This window comes from Eublepharis macularius, chromosome 5, assembly GCF_028583425.1.
Source record: "Eublepharis macularius isolate TG4126 chromosome 5, MPM_Emac_v1.0, whole genome shotgun sequence".
In the NCBI taxonomy this organism is placed as follows: Eukaryota; Metazoa; Chordata; class Lepidosauria; order Squamata; family Eublepharidae; genus Eublepharis; species Eublepharis macularius.
This window is the reverse complement of record NC_072794.1, coordinates 142069495-142087767: the sequence shown is the minus strand read 5'-3', so window position 1 is coordinate 142087767 and position 18273 is coordinate 142069495. Positions and strand designations below refer to the sequence as shown.

The 18273-nt window shown below is 40.7% G+C and overlaps 1 protein-coding gene across 1 annotated transcript in view; it reads right to left on the bottom strand.

Annotated features, from left to right (window-relative positions):
• The window catches only part of TOP1 (DNA topoisomerase I), a 102333-nt gene that overhangs the window by 34934 nt on the left and 49126 nt on the right, over positions 1–18273 (bottom strand). The window contains exons 4-5 of the mRNA XM_054981215.1: positions 781–916; positions 69–127 (exon numbers count right to left, since the gene is read on the bottom strand). Coding sequence (XP_054837190.1) covers positions 69–127; positions 781–916 — 195 coding nt within the window. The remainder of the gene's footprint in view (positions 1–68; positions 128–780; positions 917–18273) is intronic.

Below are 18273 nucleotides of genomic sequence, written 5' to 3'. Positions count from 1 at the left end.
CCTTTCTGAACAAGACACACTTAATAATCAAACTGATCCATTTTCACATGAAGCTCCCATCTGCATACCTGGAAAAGCCATTTTCCTTTTCCTTCTTTATTTTTACTTCACCAGAAGATGATTTATTCTGAAAGACAAAGCGATAGTTGGTCAGCATACTATTAAAAACACAGGCAGATCTTTAAATATCTAAATTCAAGTGACAAATCGCATTGTGCCAGGAGCCACTGCACCTCTGGCTACTCCTTTTGAATTCTTTCAGCATTATGTGATGTACCAGGGCAATATCTTGTATTCAAGGCATTATATTATTTTAAAAAACCATGTGATTATGCATCTCACCCAGACAAGAACAGATGGGGACATACAAGCTTTAAATTATTGTCTGCCCATCTTCTGTCAATCTGGCTAAGAAATCTGTGTGTGTCAGTGCAAGCTGTACAGCATCCAACACCCAGGAGCCTAAAAACTATCCCTTGCATGGGAAACTAGTCTACTTCCTGAGCCTGTCATCTTTTCTTTTTAGGAAGTGTATTGTGACATTAATCAACACAAATTTATGGCATCCACTCAAACAGATGCATCATTACATCATCTAAAGTTGCCTGATGCTGTATGTCCTTATGTTCATGTTTGACCTAAGGCATTTTTGTTGGAACCAGACATTAGAGTCTACTAGCAGACAACAGCTTAAAACATCACAATCTGAAGCCTCTCTTGGGTTTTCATGCACAACAAAGTACAGTTCAAAGCAATCACATCCCAACCACCGTCTTGTACCTTTTCTTCCTTTCGTTTCTCCTTGTCTCTATCTTTGTGTTTATCTTTGTGTTTGTCGTGTTTTTCTGAACTGCCATCTTTGTGTTTGGTTTTCTCCTTCTCTTTGTGTTTTTTCTCCGAGGAATCTTTGTGCTCACTGTAAGAGACGAGAGTCAGTTCAGAGGAGCGATAGCTGGGATACAACTAGTATTAATGGTCAAGTGGAATAAAGTTTCCAAGGTCTAGAAAAATAATTATGGTAACTGCATTAATCTGGAAAAAATCAAACTAAATTGTTACCATTACCTGTATTTTTTGTGAGGGAACACAGTGGCTAATCAGTCACACCCACAAAAATTCACAAGCTAGCAGATTTCTCCTATATGTATTTCAGTGATAAATGTGCAATCTTTAACACATACCATAGGCCCAATGCTATGTTATGTATTTAAAACATTTTTACCTCAAGCTTATCAGTACAGTTCACAAGAGACTTACAATCAACAGACAAATAACAGGTAAAATGATAACTCAAAAGCATAAAAATGAAGAAGAGGAATAGTCACCCAGAGCAGCAAAAAAATCAGAGCCAGAGTAAAAATCTGTAGTTGAGGAATTTGAAAGAACCTGTCTCATAGGATCACAGAATCTGACCAATGAGCTGCACTCAACAAAAAACAATAGTCATATCAACCAAGGCCTCAGGAAAAAAAAACACCCCCCACCAGGTGTGCCTAAAGATTAAATAAGCTTTACACCAGGAATAGGTGTTGGGGGGGGGGAATCTATAATCAAAGTACAACAACAAAGAAAGTCCTGGATTTTTAACCATCTTCCCTGAAGGTAAGGGCACACTGGGTAGGCTGTTTGATGTAGATCTTAGCTGATGGGCAGGGTCATGTGGGAGAAGAGAGTACTTCAAATACTCTGCCCCTGAGCCAATTTATAAAAAAGGTATTGACCAGCAGTTTGAACTGGGCCCAGAAGTGAACCAGCTAGACAATGTATATTTTCTAAAACTAGTGAGGTAGGTCTCCACAGGACACAAGATCAAATCCTCTAGCTGCTATCCTTTCTATAAAGTGAAGTTTCTGATAAGTCTTTATAAACTGCACATGGTTATCTATGACTAATTCATGGTTCTTAAGGAAGGACCACAGCTGGCAAACCAGCTGGAGCTGGCTAAAAGTTGCTCCTTGAGACAGGTAAGACCTGAGCTCTTGGGCAAGGATCCAACAGCATTCCCAAGCTATGAACCTCCTTTTTTAGATGGAGTGAAACCCATCCAGAAGAGGCTGGATCCTCACTATGGCCAACAGTCACATGATTAGCCAACAGCACCTCAGTCTTATCCAGAATGAATTCTATTTACTGGCCCTCATCCAATCTATTACCAAGTCCAGACACTTGCTCAGGACATCCACCAACTCAGCTGTAAAAGGGAAGCAGACCTGAGTGTTACCAATACACTGATGGAATATCTTTCCAAGACAGATGGCCTCTCTCAGTAGAGATTGGCACGAACCTGAATACGAACCAAAAAAACCCACAAACCAGCCTGATTTGTGGTTCGCGAACCAGTGGTTCGTGGAAGCTCGTTTCCACGAACTGGTCTACTGGTTCGTTTAGTTCGTTTTAAAACAGCAATGCCCCTTTCCCTGCCACTCCAAAGCAGCAGGGAAAGGGGCGTTTAAACCCACAGATCAGCTGCTTGTTGGAGAGATCCCTAACAAGCAGCTGATCATTTAAACAGCAGGACTTGGCTGCCCAGCTAGGAGTTCTCGGCCGGCCAGCCAAGCCCCACCCACAGTTTAAATGGCCATTTCCCCGCCACTCAGAGCGGCCCCACAGTTTAAATGGCCATTTCCCCGCCACTCTGAGCAGCGGAGAAATGGCCATTTAAACTGTGGGTGGGGCTTGGCTGGGTGGCCAGTCAAGCCTCACCCGCTCTTTAAATGGCTATATCCCCACTGCTGGGAGCGGCCATTTAAACAGCCCCTGTTTAAATGATCAGCTGCTTGTAGGGGATCTCCCCGACAAGTAGCTGATCTGGGAGTTTAAATGCCCTTTTCCCTGGGGCTGCTAAGCGGCCAGAAAGGGGCATTTAAACTCAATGAACCACGAACTGGTTCGTGAAAATACCACAAACCATGAACTGCACAGTTTGGTTTTTTTGTGGTTCGTGCCCATGCCTATCAGTGACTTCACGCAGATAATAAAGTGCATGGAGGCCATGATACAAACCAGTGGGATACCGTAGCTCAAAGCATCTGACCCCCAGCACCATCTTCTGGAACTGAGCAGCCAGAGTACAACACTCTCGAGGCCTTTCTTCTTCGTATGGCTATTTAGGACACAAGTCCTTAATTCAGAGGAGTTAGCCGTGTTTAGTCTGTAGTCGCAAAATAGTAAAGAGTCCAATAGCATCTTTAAGACTAGCCAACTTTTTTGTAACATAAGCTTTTGAGAACTAGTTCTCTTTGTCAGATCTGACGAAGAGGTTCTCGAAAGCCTTTATTTATTCAATCATTAGAAAAGCCAAGAACAAATGAGTCCCTCCACATCTAGTTTCATCCTACTTACATTCTCTACCTTCACCGTATTTCCAGCCTTAATAATCCTTATAGCATAGGTGACTTTGGCTGAGCCTTGCTTTTCTCTCTCTCTCTCTCTCTCTCATGAGAAGTCCCATTTCATTTGTGAGGAAGAAACATGTTTTAAATGTTTCTCTCAGTGTTTCTGTGACACTGAGAGATCTCTGTCTTTTGGTGCTACACCTCGGAAGATGCCAGTCACAGCTGCTGGTGAAATGTCAGGAACTACAATGCCAAGACCACAGCTATACAGCCCGGAAAATCCACAACAACCAACATTTTTAAAGTTTGTAAAAAGTTCCCATTATATAATAACATCTCACTAACCGTGTGTGTGCGCGCGCGTGTGTGCACACTTTGGAGAGAAGTACTTTCATAATTAACTACTCCATGGTAGTTTAAACTATGATCAACTACACTAGTTTACATTGTGCTTAGAGAGCTGAAAGAGGTACGGCCAGCATCTGGTTCACGTGCAGAGGATTACATTTTATCCAGATACATGATAAAGAGAGCAGAACCCAGAAAACTTGGACGCTGCATCTGAAAAGTCAACAGTGGCTGCTAGTGTTATATTCATTAGGTTTCCTAACTTCATCATCCTGACCCCCTCACTGACTTGGCAAGTCACAGTGCTCTGAACTTTGTTTTCATTCTTGCCACTTGCTACTGTCTTTCCATTTATTATGGCAAGATTTTAAAACCCCACAAGGTACTGAAACACCAACATATCTGAATGCATAAAGCAGTATGTTGGTTCTTGATTCCTTCTTCTGAAAAAGGCAGTATAATGTAGTCAAATGAGAAGCTATATATAAAAAGAGAAATGCTGTTCTCAACTGTGAGAACCTAGTAAGAATTCATAACATAATTTGGATACAGGCTCTTGAGTATTTAGACTCTCATCTATTTATGTGATTTACATGGAACTCTCAGAGATCATATTCCGGGGTGGAAAACAAACACAAATACCACAGAAGTACAAAAGTGTTAATTTCATATAGTACATTCATCTAGTATATAATTATAGAACTAAAATAAAAGCCCTGTTCATCCTTAGCCACTCAAAACTTGCCCCAGTGAAAGAGACATTCCTATGAATTCTGAACAGGACAGAGAACCCTTGGGAAGAGAGTGGGAGAAAACATGGGCAGCAGCAAATATCGTATCTGGGAATATTTTTACCATCTGATCTCAACCAACTATTAAAGCTCAACCATATAGACAAAAAGTTACAACTAAGATCAAAGTTAAACATTGGAATACAAAACAACTAACAAGGTATGATAGATACTACCTAATTAAATCATTTTCTCTTCCAAAATTAATTTTTCTTTTTTGTACAATTCCTATATCAATTCCACCGAAACTACTTAAAAATGGCAAACTCTTTTTAATACACTTTAAACATCCAAGAATTGCATTCACGACATTAAAGTTAAAACATACACAAGGTGGTTTTAATTTTCCGGATACTGACTTATACTAAATAGCAATTCGTCTAAAAAATGCAATTTCAATAATACAAAATGAAGAACAAGCAGATTGGATTAACCTTATACAAGATACACAACAAAATGAATCTATTCAGGATTTACTATGGAATAAGCAGTACTTTTGCTCCACAAAGTTTAAACAAAATATTTTCTTCACAGCTATTTTAAAAGTGTGGGATGCTTATAGGAACAGAATTATCCCAGGACATTCCAGATTTTCTTCTTTTCTTTTTCAGAACTAGTTCCCACCCCGAGCCTTTTGCCTACATTTAGCAAACAATGGAAAGAACATAACATAATACGATTAACTGAAATTGGCTCATGAGAAGGACTACTTGACAAATTAGAGTTAGAATGAAAAATCCATAGTAGTATACCATGGTTTACTTACTTACACAACTAAAGAATCTAGCTACTCATATAAATTTAAAGGAGATCATGAAAAAACCAGAGTGAATTTGAATAACTGATAGAAAGGAAAGGATCCTCAAATAAAGGTGCAATCTCTAAAATTTATAACATCTTGTTACAAACTATTAAACCCCATAATTTAAATTATCAATCGAAATAGCATCAAGATTGTGACAAAACATTATCAATAGAACAATGGGAGAAAGTATGGTTATCCAAATTATTAAACTCATCAACCGTCAATATTAAGCTGTAATCAAAGAAGATCTTGGCAAGATGGTCCTTAACTCCTAAAAAACTGGCTGCTATTTATTCTCATAACTCACCTTTATGTTAGAAAGGATGTGATGAACCAGGATCGTATATACACTGTTGGTGGAAATGTCATTATATAGAAGAATTTTGGGAAAAAAATTTAAATCAAATTTTTTTGATGACTGGTTATAAAATAACAATGAAACCTGAGCTGATATTCTTGGATCAATGGGATGATACAGATATCTCCCAATTAGGTGTGATCTTATTAATATTTTTCTAATGGCAGCAAAAATGCAATAGCATTAAAATGGAAAACACATACTACACCCACAATTCCAAGTTGGTATTCTAAAATTTGGGACCATTTTTTATTCAAAAAGATAAATGACGGAATCTACCAAGCTGAAAACTTCCCCAAGACAACAAATCCATCCCTATTAGCCTGCCCCCCCCCAACAAGACTTGACAGCTGCTTGGGATGTGAGTGTGCATAAGCACCTTCAGTGGAAAGGAGAGATCCATCCCATGAACTTTATCTGTTCATACTCAGTAAGACTCTCTAGATATTATTCAAGTGTTTGGAGCTGCCAAGTCTCAAGAGGCAGACAGTAGTCACTAAAAATGCCTTTTTTCTCAGATGGCACTCAGAACTGATGGATGGTGTGAAGTTATGAGGAGACTTCAGTCCCCTAGGTACATCTCAATAAAAGTTTGCCTAAATAGCATCCCAAGAAAAACTGGTAGGGGAAATAACGTATTCTGTCAAATTTCACAGTTTCTAAGTAGGAGGGGAAAAATAAAGGAAGAAAATTTACTGCAAATGGACAAGCAGCAATGTTCTTGTACCCTTGTTGATAAACAGAGTTACACCCTGCTAAGCACATTGATTTCAATGGATTTAGGTTGTAGCTCTGCTTAGGATTTTCCTGTTGGGGCATCCCAAGCAGTATGGTGAACATAACAAGAAATAAAAAACTCAAAGCAATTCTAAGCAGAATTATATTCCTCTAAATCCATTGAAATCAATGGATTTAGCAGGGTGTGGTGCAGTTTATGACTGCACTACAGGGGGGTTGCCAGGTCCAGGTTCAGAAATTCCTGGAGATTTGGGGGTTGGAGCCCAGAGAGGGCAGGGTTTGAGGAGGGGCGTCAGCGGGGTATAATGCCATAGAGTTCACCCTTTGTGGCACCATTTTCTTCAGGGGAAATGATCTCTGTTGCCTGGAGATCTCCAGCTACCACCTGAAGGCCTACTGCACTGTCAGTTGCTAAAGTTGTACAGCAAAGTTCATGCTAGCACATCCACGTTCACCACCGAGTTGGATTCAGGCCAGATTGAGAACATTAGTTTTTTTTCTTGAGCTTCTCAATTTGATCGGTTGGCCTAGAAGTTATAAATGTGTGACTCTACTTTTAAGATATGTAAAGCCCCGAGATTTTTTGAAAGGGTGACCAAAGTTCATAAACTGGTTTGAGACAGCTCTGTGCACTGGGTAGGAGAAAATAAGATTACTGAAAAGTCTATTATTGTTCTCTCAGGTTTTCTAAAAGTCCATTACAGAGGGCTAGGACAGAAAAAGTAGGCCTTAAGATCCCCTCAGGTGCTTGGGCAGATCTGCAAAACTACCTTTGTTAGGTAAGGCTTTCAGCAACAGAGAACATTTTATTTATATTAAAACATTGCGCCCTAACTTTTCCCACAAAAAGGGGTTCAAGGCGGCTATAGTTTTTTTAAAAATTATACTGTTAATTATTATTCCTAAATTGTTTATAGAGGTGACAGCAAAAGTAGCAGCTGGCTTATGAGGCTCACTGGGACTTTCCAAATGTTCATTGTGCCAAACTAAGAGACTTCCAGCATTATCCACATTATACTAATGTTAAAAAGGTCAGAAGAAGATTTTACAGCTGGTTGCTAATTTTAAGAAATTCTAATATACGGAAACATGGACCCATTTCTGAATTGTTTACTAAGCCTCCCCAAACCTCCACTGGAGCAAACGCTTATGACTCTATAATTAGTTTTAACTCAGTCACAGGCCTTTAAATCTCTTGTATCTTAACATGACTTTTTAATGAGAAGTATTGATCAAAACCCATCTCAAATAGGAAAACAAATCTACTTACTATAAGACAGAAAACAAATGCAGTACTTTAATACCAAAAAAACTTCAACCACAATCAGCTACAAGTGTTTCTTTTTATTTTGCCCCTCCCCCTTAAATGGGAGATCCACTTGTATAAATACCACATGTAATATTAAATTATTTGAGAAAATCTGTAAGAAAACAAAACAAGGTTGAGAATCTAATTGTATAAAAACGGCTGTAACAAAAGCAAAAAAGTACTATAAAGCACTGCACTATATAATTATAAAGAACAGTATCTTCAGGCTTTGAGAGCTTTTAAAACTGAAAATACTATATTCTGTTAACTTGGAGTTTAACTTTTTACAAATACTCTTCAATATTTATGACTTCGGTCATATGAGAGAGAACCAGAACTGTTTTTATCCTGTAAAAATTTACTGCTACTATTAAGACACATACTATTAGGCACTTCGTCAGATGCATGGAGGGCAAGAAGAAACTGGTCAGATATTCCTTCTTGCCCTCCATGCATCTGACGAAGAGAACTGTGATTCTTGAAAGCTTATGCTACAATAAAGTTGGTTAGTCTTAAAGGTGCTACTGGACTCTTTTTGATTTTGCTGCTACAGACTAACACAGCTAACTCTTCTGCATCTATTACTATTAGGCAGATATACTTAACATGAAGCAGGTAGGGCTGTGCTATTCGGGTTTCGCTTCGGGTAAAGTTACCCGAAGCGGACCTGATTCGGCAAGCCTTGGCATTCCCGAGGTGGGGCCAGCATGCTGGCCCCACTTCGGGAATGCCGAAGCTAAGCTTACCGAAGCGACTTGGGTTGCTTCGGTAAGCTTTGGGGCTTGTTTAAAGGGCCCCGCCGCTGCTTGCAAGCAGCAGGGCCCTTTAAATATCAACCCCCCCCACCTACCTTGCTGTGGCTCTGGGCCGGCTCCACTGCTGCTGCCGTGCCGCCGCCCAAGCCTGCGGGGTGCTAGCGAAGGCCGGAGCTGCCTCCTCCGGCCCTTCCTGCCCCTCAAATGGCCATGGCGCGCCAGCACCGTGGCAGCCATTTGAGGGGCAGGAAGGGCCGGAGGAGGCAGCTCCGGCCTTCCCCACCACCCCGCAGGCTTGGGCGGCGGCGCGGCAGCAGCAGAGGAGCCGGCCCAGAGCCACGGCAAGGTAGGTGGCGGGGTTGATGTTTAAAGGGCCCTGCCGCTCCCCACCACCCCACAGACTCAGGCGGCAGAGGAGCTGGCTGGCTCCAGGCCACGGTGCTGTGTTGCCGCCACCGCCAGGTAAGTGGGTGGGGGTTGGAGGGGTCTCCCCAGGGTTGGGTGGAGGGTGTGGGGTCTCCCTGGGGGGGTGGGGGGTAGAGGTGTTGCCCCAGGGAGGGTGGGTGGTGATGGTGGGGTTTCCCCCCTCGCTTCAGTATGCTCCGAATCTTCACGGAGCATACCGAAGTGATTCCAAAAATCCGAATCTGAAGCGGCTTGCCGCTTCAGATTTGGGGGTATCCCAAATCGGAATACCGAATCTCCCCACCCATGCACAGTCCTAGCAGCAAGGGGAAATTATGCTGCATTGGAATAAAAGATAAGTACCGTATCAGTTCTCAAACTGTTCCAACGCAGCGGCCCCTATTTCAACACCTCCAAGCCCTCCTTTCCTCCCTCACCAGCACCCACCATGTGCTAGACAGCCCCTTCTCAATGTGTGGCAAGCTGTGCATGCGTTATAGAGGCCACACCAGCTATATGGTAAAAGCAAATTTAATGAAAGTGTTTTTGTAGATTCTAGAGAGCCACAGCTCTGAAGACCCTGACCCAAATTCTAATCAATCTCACTCCTTAGATGGGAATGGACTTTGCATGACAGACAGCAAGAAGCTCGCTTAGTGGCTAATAGCTTCTAGCCAAAGGCAAGCTAAACAAAGGTGAGAAGGGCCTGAAATTACTTTGAGCTGCTCGTAGAAAAAGAATGGCATCACACAAAACCAGATTGCTACTCGACTGAAAACTGCCCTGGGCTATGGATGCACAGTAGCATCCCCTTTCTCTACAGTGGAATCCACTGCTTTAGAAAAATAGAATTAAACCAATTCAATTTTATATCTAAAGTAACTATGACAATTGTATCAGGACTCCCTGGGGCTATTCAGTTACCTGGAGTTCACAGCACTAAGCTAATAACAACAACAACATTGGATTTATATACTGCCCTTCAGGATGATGCAGAGCGATTTACGAAATGTGTTATCATTATCCTCATGAAAATTACCCTGTGAGGTGACTGGGGCTGAGAGAGCTCTAGAAGAACTGTGACTGACCCAAGGTCACCCAGATGGCTTCAAGTGGAGGAGGTGGGAATTAAATCCAGCTCTCCAGATTAGAGTCCTGCCGCTCTTAACCACTACACCAAACTGGCTACTGCATACAGGCAACCAATCAGAATATATTCCAGCTAGGTAGGGTTCCAAGGTGATCCAGAAACTAGGGGACCCTGAATGGTAACTACTCTATAAGCTCCCATCCTTCAAACATGAAGGAAGCCAATTCCATTCCCTTCTCTCCAAGGAGCAGAGTCCCCGCTCCCATGCCTAGAAAACTGAGAGGATTCTAGTGGTTGTGTTAAATGCATGGGCATGAGTGAGGCAAGTCTTGCAAAACACTTATGTGCTCCCTGGAGTAAAATGCTGTTCTACAGAGAAGAAACATGTAGAGTTACTCTCAGTATATCATATTATTTAGTTCTGCTTGAATGAATAATATTTGCTTTTGGAAATGAAAAAGAAAAAAGGATTGTTGAAAGGCAGATAATTTTTTGTTTCTCTGTGCAGGTGGTACTGAAAATATTTACAAAGTCTTTTGTCTAGTTATCATGTATGATTTTTGCCTCTGTTGTCTGCCATGAAGCAAACAGATGCTGACTTAAGAATGGCTACATACCATCTGCTACTAGCTCTGCAGAAAGAGAATGTACTTTCTTCCTATTCCTAGCTTATTTGTCATGACACATGCATATTTTATTGGACCCCAATTATTATTACCAGTGCCGCAGAAAGATGAACACAAAATATATAGCACAAAAAATTAGAAGTGGCTAAATATCCTGTTTCAGATTTAAAAGATGGCTACTGGAAGGAATCCGAAAATGTATTCTGAAAGATATTGAAGGTAGAAATACCATATTTCCTAAGCAGTTTTGGCTTACGGGAAAACAACAATCCTTTAATCACAGTGTGTATGGATTTGCCACATTTTTCCACTAGGAAAACCTTTTTTGATTTTACATGTGCTTGCTTCCTCCTCCCTGGGGCTATTAACACAACAGGCATGAATTCCTGTCACCTGCAGCACCCCAGATATCTGTTCTGCTATTTCAGACTCAAATACATGCACCCCATAGCTATATTGACATCTAAAAAGGTAGAAATGTAAAGAACTCCCTTGGTGATGAAAATCTATTTAGAGAATATATATATATGAAATGTCACCACAAACAAACCTCTGCAGAGGGAAAAAATGCTTTTAAGAGATTTAATTTTGCAAGACAGCAGAAAAGAATGGAAAAATTGCTCTGATTAATGGGACATGTCTCCTATGAAAAGGGAACATTACACAGACTAGCAGAACCTCTGATAACTGCAAGTGGAAGCAACATGCCTGGTAAAGCCACACAGTTTGGTTACAACAGTTAGACAAGGAGTAGTTGGTGTGGTAGTAGTCAACAAGTTGCACAAATGCCAACTTATGAACAAGTTTAACAAACCATGCAAGGCTCTTGAACATAAAGAAAATGAACTTATCATGTCTGATCTCTGATGCACAAGGCAGGCCTTTGCCACCCTTGTTATATGACATTATAGAGTGCATTCATTTTTAGAAGACAGTTAACTGTGACAAAAGGCACAATTCTTTCTTGTTTTAGAGATGATTGATGGCAATGAGGGCTTGGTTCAGACATAATATGAAATCATGGCTTATTTTAACTACAGTTAGTTTGGAAACAAGGATTTAGTTCAGGAAAAGTAGCTTGAAATCTGTTTTGCCTTGTCAAATGCTAGTTTCATTGCTTTCTCTCTGTAGCCTAGGAGAATCAGAGAACAAATTAGGATTAAACTAGAGTTAGGTCAGGATGTCTTCATTTAGACATTGTGTGAAATCAGATGCTGGTTTGATGGACCCTGTCCAAACCACAGTAAGTAAAGCAGACCGCATTCAATCACTCTTGCCCTCGTTACTTTAATTGGTGGTGGTGGAGTGCTGTCAAGACTATGGTCACCCCTAGCAGAGTTCTCAAGGCAAGAGACTAATAGAGGTTAGGTGGTTTGCCATTGCCTGCCTCTGCAACCGTGGTCTTCACTGGAGGTCTCTCATCCAAATACTAACTAAGGTCAATCCTGCTTAGCTTTTGAGATCTGAGGAGATCAGGCTTGCTTGGGCTATCCAGGTAAGGGCAAGTTACTTTAATTAAACCATAGTTTTGTGCCATGTCTGAACTCAACCAAAGAGTCAGTTATGAGGAGTGACAATCTGCACAGCAGTTCAGCCCATAGTTGAAAGGCCATGCTTCATGATTGTCCTACTAAATAAGCCCCCTCAGTTTTAAACAGCAGGATTTGAGTCCAGCATCACTTTTAGAATCTTGTTGGTCGCTAAGGTGCCACTGGACTCAAATCCTACTTTCTACTGCAGACCAACACAGCTACCTACCTAACTATCCTCACTTTTAAAGGGGATTCAGAGGCATCCAAGTAACCCTCTACTTATCTTGGAATTTTCTAGAAGGGATCACAGACTAGTCTATCAATAGAATGCATGAGCAGAGAGCCTTCCAGACACTAGCTCATGCACTTAAATTGTTTTGCCCTGATCTGAGGAGGTCATTGCTTCTTTCTACCCTGAGTCCTCCTCTAGGACAGCAGCTACAGTAATTATCTTTTTGATAAGGCACAAAGGCTTGCTTTATTCTGGGAGTGGCCACTTTGCCACTCCCAGGGAAAAGCAGCTATTCCTAGAGCAAGCAAGCCTCTGCTCCTTATCTTGCGAGCCTGGAGGTATGTGATGGTGTGTGCAGTGGCTGCTCCTTCTTGTCAGCTGGAGGGAAAGGGATTAGGAATATTAACACTCTCCCATTAGCTTCTCCTCCCCTCTCTGCTTGCTGGAAGGGCATGGGACTGAACCCATATACAAATCAGGAATCGTATGAATAAACTCCAAGTTGGGGTTGAAATGAGATTAGAATTTGTGTTTCCAAAGCTACCACTATATCCATTTGTCTGCAATTTCAATTTCAGGGAAGCCAATTATAAGATAATGTCTTCTTGGCGAGCTTGCCTAGAGGTCAAGAGAACATGTGTCATTTCACAACTGAAAAAGCCAGGAAGTGATGGAAGGCACACACCTGTCACCAGACACTTATGCTATGGCTACATGGAAAAGCAGAAACAGAAAGTACCTCCAGACGGACAGCAGATGCACTAAACAGATTCTCCTTTCACACCATTGCGGCTCTGGAATATTTTAACATAGCAAATTTATCTTCCCTCCTGTTTCAATGTCCTTCATAGTCCAACATCATAAGGGTTTTTTTTAATTAAAACTATTGCCATCTCTAATCCCATTTTTGAGCAGCAATTAGCCCAAACATTTCAACGATTAATATTTGTCCAATAGATTCATTAACTAAACCAATCTATATATCAAGGTTCTCTCAAGGCTTTTTTGTGCTGATGGCCAGCAAATTCCATGCAGCTGCAGCAAAGGCAAGGATGGCCACAATAATAGCTGTGGGAATCTCCAGTAAGTTGTTGGTCCAACACACTCTACAGGCCGCACATTAGAGCTGTTATTATACTCTGGCCTAGGTGACCTAGGAGATGGTGGGGTTTGGAGGGGGGAAGAGAATGAAAGTATCAATTTGTCACAGCACGATTACAGCTCCTTGGAACCTCCATGCAGACATCTGACAAATTAAGATGGTGTGCCTTTTAAGACTGTAGCACTTTGCCGATGAAAACTGCTCACGTGTATTTTGATTGGGACATCACACTGAAGCAGAGTTGCTTCAGAGAGTCAGCAGGGTATGTCTGTGTGCATGCATACAGTCATGTGCATGACAGGCAGTAAGATCTCACTGGTTCTCAGTAGGTTTATATACTATGATTACTGAGCGAACTATAGGATTTTGTGGAAGGGCAAGGGACTCCTTGGGATAGACGCCAACAGAAAGCGTAAGTTCTTTAGAACAAAGTTGCAGCATTGTTAGTTTAATAGAAAACTATTTTGCTTTACTTTGTTTGGCATGCACAGTTTCAGAATAACCCAGTCAGAATAAGAATAATCTAGACAGAATCTTTGAAGAAGCTTTACACTATCAGAAAAATAATAATTTAAAAAACCTGAAAGGGGAACCGTAAACTAAAAAAGAAGACTAAGAATCCTGACAAACTGGTAGTTGTTATTTGGCTCCAGCTCCAGAATTCCTGTTCAGACAGAGTGCATAAGACATGATACATCTGAAGTAGAAATTTAAACCAGAGAAGCACTCACTTTTTACATTGACTAGACTGATGGGGGGGGGGGCATGTTCAGCACAGCAGTCTGAAAGACCAATAACTCCATGCACAAGAGTATATGGCACCTGGCAGAGGATATTATCATTACCATGAAGAGTTTTTAAAGTGAGCCTCCTCATACTTTCTGTTAGAGAGGTAAATTGTTTTCATAAAAGCTTTTAAAATATGATTCACACAAAGCCAAGTATTTTGAAAATCATTTCTCAGACATTGGTTCTTTGGTGGGAGAGGGGTAGCAAAAAGTTTTTTACTGTAGTGATACAGCATTATTCCTTAAGAGGACATCTGCTACTCTCTAGAAGGCTAAGGCAAGCATGACTCTCTGCCGATGGGACTTCTACTTAGAGTTAAGTTGTAACTTCTTATTAAAAGATTAATTAAACAAGAAAGAAAGTTGAGTAAGACGAGCCAAGCAAATGCTTCTTGCCTTTAGGGTCTCTTTTTTTTTTTTAGTATCCACTTGGCAGCTCCCAACTATGCTTAGACTTCCTCTCCTTGTAAAACAGAGAAATTGAGCACAAAGCTTCAGAGAGAAGCTGCCAAGCCATACACACAGTTAAGCCAACTTTGCAGCCAACTTTGTACACATACAAAAGTATAAAGGACTGGTGATACTGTCATTTTTGCTGATCTGCCTCCCCTTCTGAAATTGTTCCAAGTCCTTAAAACCATGTGCTTTTTAAAGCATTGGTATTCAGAAGCAAAAATCGAAACCAAACCACACCTACAAGTTTTGTTTCATGTGTCTTATCTTCAGAACACTCTATGCTTGCTGTTCCTTTTCTTTACTATTATATTGTTTCAGGATTTTTAATGGATGTCCAGATTGTGGATTCTTAACAATAGAAATGCAAGGTATAAATATCTCAAATAAATAAAACAACAAAGAGCCTAACGTCCACCTTTGGGGGCTGAAAGCTGAAACTCACTCCAGGCTCTTTAACTGATCCAGTGAAATATGAAAAAATCACCTATTCTACACTTCTCATTGTGAAGGACTAGCACAGGAAATCTAGTCAGCTACATCTAATGTACAAAAACAAAAGCAGCACTTAAAGGAATGGTCAAGAGTCACAGAACCACATGATATACACCATGACTCTGCAAAATATCAAACACCATTGCTATAGCTACAGAACCAAATAAAACACTGGATACCATTCTTCCTGCTCTAAGCATCTCAAGTTGTTTTATATGAGCGTGCTATAAAGTAGAATGAGCGAACGTTTGAGAGAAAGGACCTGCCTCAGTACAGAACAGCAGCAAAATGAGGTATTAGGCCGAGTGTAGCTTATCAAGAATCTGTTTTCATTTTTTTAAAAGTAGGTTTCTTGCCTTTGTGATTCCAAAAGATACACCTGAAAGCATATGGGTAACAGCAGAAGAGAGACAGAATAAGATTTGCAGCGCTCACAAGGTTGATAGGGCTTCAGTTTCCTGCACTGTCCTATAACTGGTAAAAGCGAAATAAACTATACAAAGTAAGAGAAATTACAACATTAAGCACTTCACTTATTAAGGTTAACTGTCCACTGAATATAGTAATCTGATCAAGTGCTTATTATATAATATACATATGGGTAAGACAAGTTGTGTATCCATTCAGTGGGGGAAAAACCCAGACCCAAGTCTAGGTTGTGTTCATCTGCTCAGGAAGATCATCTTGAGTACATGGCTGGATGAGGAACATCTTTTCAAGAGACGATAGGTGTTGAGGGGCTTAAATGCATTCATTTAAGATGTCACCCTGTCAAATCTGAAGTGGAGTTGTCATTGTGGCTACACATAAATAGTGTCACTAAACGCAAGGCACATTTGCCTATTCACAATTCAGGTTGTCCATGTTTCAGAAAAAAACACATTTATTTAGAAAGGTACAATGATTACGACAGCTAGAAGTGGCAATAACCATTCTTCTTTCCAAAATATATAAAGAATATACTTTGAAAAGGGCGAGACTGCAAGCAGTTTAAATTATATAAGCATTCATAATTAAGAGACCTTTCAAAGAAACAATTCAAAGGGCTATAACTGTACTTAGCTTGAAGAGGAAACACACAGTTGTACAAGAATGTAAGGATGCAATAATGAAAACACAAACACACCATGATAAATAGCATGCTGCGCATCTGAAGCTAGAAATATGTTGCCAGGATTTGAGCAACCAGTAACATTCATTAACAGCTCAGCCAAGACATTCACAAACCTGCCCTGGTATCTGTGAACATCATAAACTCTGGAACAATCTTAACTTGCAAATGTCTCTCATCATACACAAATTAAAGCAAAATTGAAGTTTATGAAAATGTATTCAAGTATGTGCTCCAGACAAAATACCTAGATGATAAAATTGGCCAAAGATTAATCTGAGTAACTGCAGAAGATCAACATAAAATTCTGCAGATGGAGCTGGCAAAGCAAAATTATATACATTGTACATACCACAGAATCCCCCAGAATTTATTCACAGGTCATAGAAATATCAATGTGTGTGTGTGTAAAGCACTGTCAAGTCACAGTTGACTTGTGGCGACCCCATGGGGTTTTCCAAGGCAAGAGATGAACAGAGATGGTTTGCCATTGCCTGCCTCTGCACAGTGACCCTGGACTTCCTTGTTGGTTTCCCATCCAAGTACTCATCAGAGCTGACCTTGCTTAGCTTCTGATCCAAGATCAGGCTAACCTGGGCCACCCCATCAAGGCAAAAAATAACACAGGTCTATTTTTGAAGCTAAAGAAAAACCAAACCATTGTTTACAATTGTGTACTATTTTATCACGTAACAGTTTGATAAATATGTGCCAACAGAAGTGATTACAGACTAATATGGAAACCATGAAAGAAAAGAAAATCAGCCACCAGGTTAACTGTCTCCTCTTTCACCTAATAGGGTGAAACACTGAAGTCTGTCATCAGATATAAACTTTGTTTATCTATAGTTGTAAGGGCTGTTGTGCTTCAAATCAAATTTTCTTAGATGGGCTAAATATGAGATATGAAGCATGGACAGCGCTTGTACACAGTATATTTGCCTTCTTTTGTTAACATTATTTAAACACTTAAATTATTTATTTACATTTCAATTGGAAAATTTCCAGAAATCTGTAGCATTCCCTGCTGGTATCATTAGTTAAGAGGCTATCCAGCAGAGGTGGTCAGGAAGGCAGAACAGAGGGCAACTGTGCGGTGCAGATCAGACTTGTTTAGAGACCATAAAGATGGATGCATCCCTGAGATGAGCAGTGGACTATACCCACTTGGCCAAGGGCATCAGCAATATCATAAAGAAACATTGGCACATTGTGAGCCATATACCGGGGTGTGCACAGTTACCAACCATAGGTTTTCGCGCACGGCAAACCTTAGAGACAGGTTGGTTCATTCTCACTTTGTCAATATTGAGGCTGATACTCAGAGACCAGTAGGACATCACCGGTGTGGAAGATGCAATGTATGCAACTTGGCGGCTATAGGGTCTATTTTCAAGGTCGCCTCCTCAGGCAGGGAAATTTCCCTCAGACATTTTTCCACATGCAGCACTAGTGGGGTGGTCTACATTATTGAATGTACTTGCCCACGTATTTACGTTGGCAGTACCAGTAGACCTGTCAAAATACGCAATCAAGAACACATTTCTCGTATTAGAAATGATCAGAGGGAAGCACCCCTCACGCCACATTTCATTGAGCATCACAGGAATGAAAGGGAATTTAGATACTCGGTCCTGGAGGTATACTTGACAGACAGATCTAAGGATCTAAATAAAGAACTCAGGAGAAGAGAAGCCTTTTGGACCTTCGAGTTGAATTGTTTAGGGCCATTAGGGCTCAATTCAGGTATTGATTACTTGGGCTTTGTTTGAATTGTTTGCACATGCTAATGGGATAAAGACTATATGGTTATTGTGACTGAGGAGTTGGGGAGCTTTAAGACTCCATAGCATAGGATCCTTAAATACTCTGTAATTAGGATACTTGTTAACAGCTGTTGACCAAGCAGGGAATGCGGTCAGGAACTTTTGTCAAGCTGTAAAGGAGTGAGTATCTTTGGGGGCAATAATGCAATAGTTTATGAGAATATAGAGATTCCC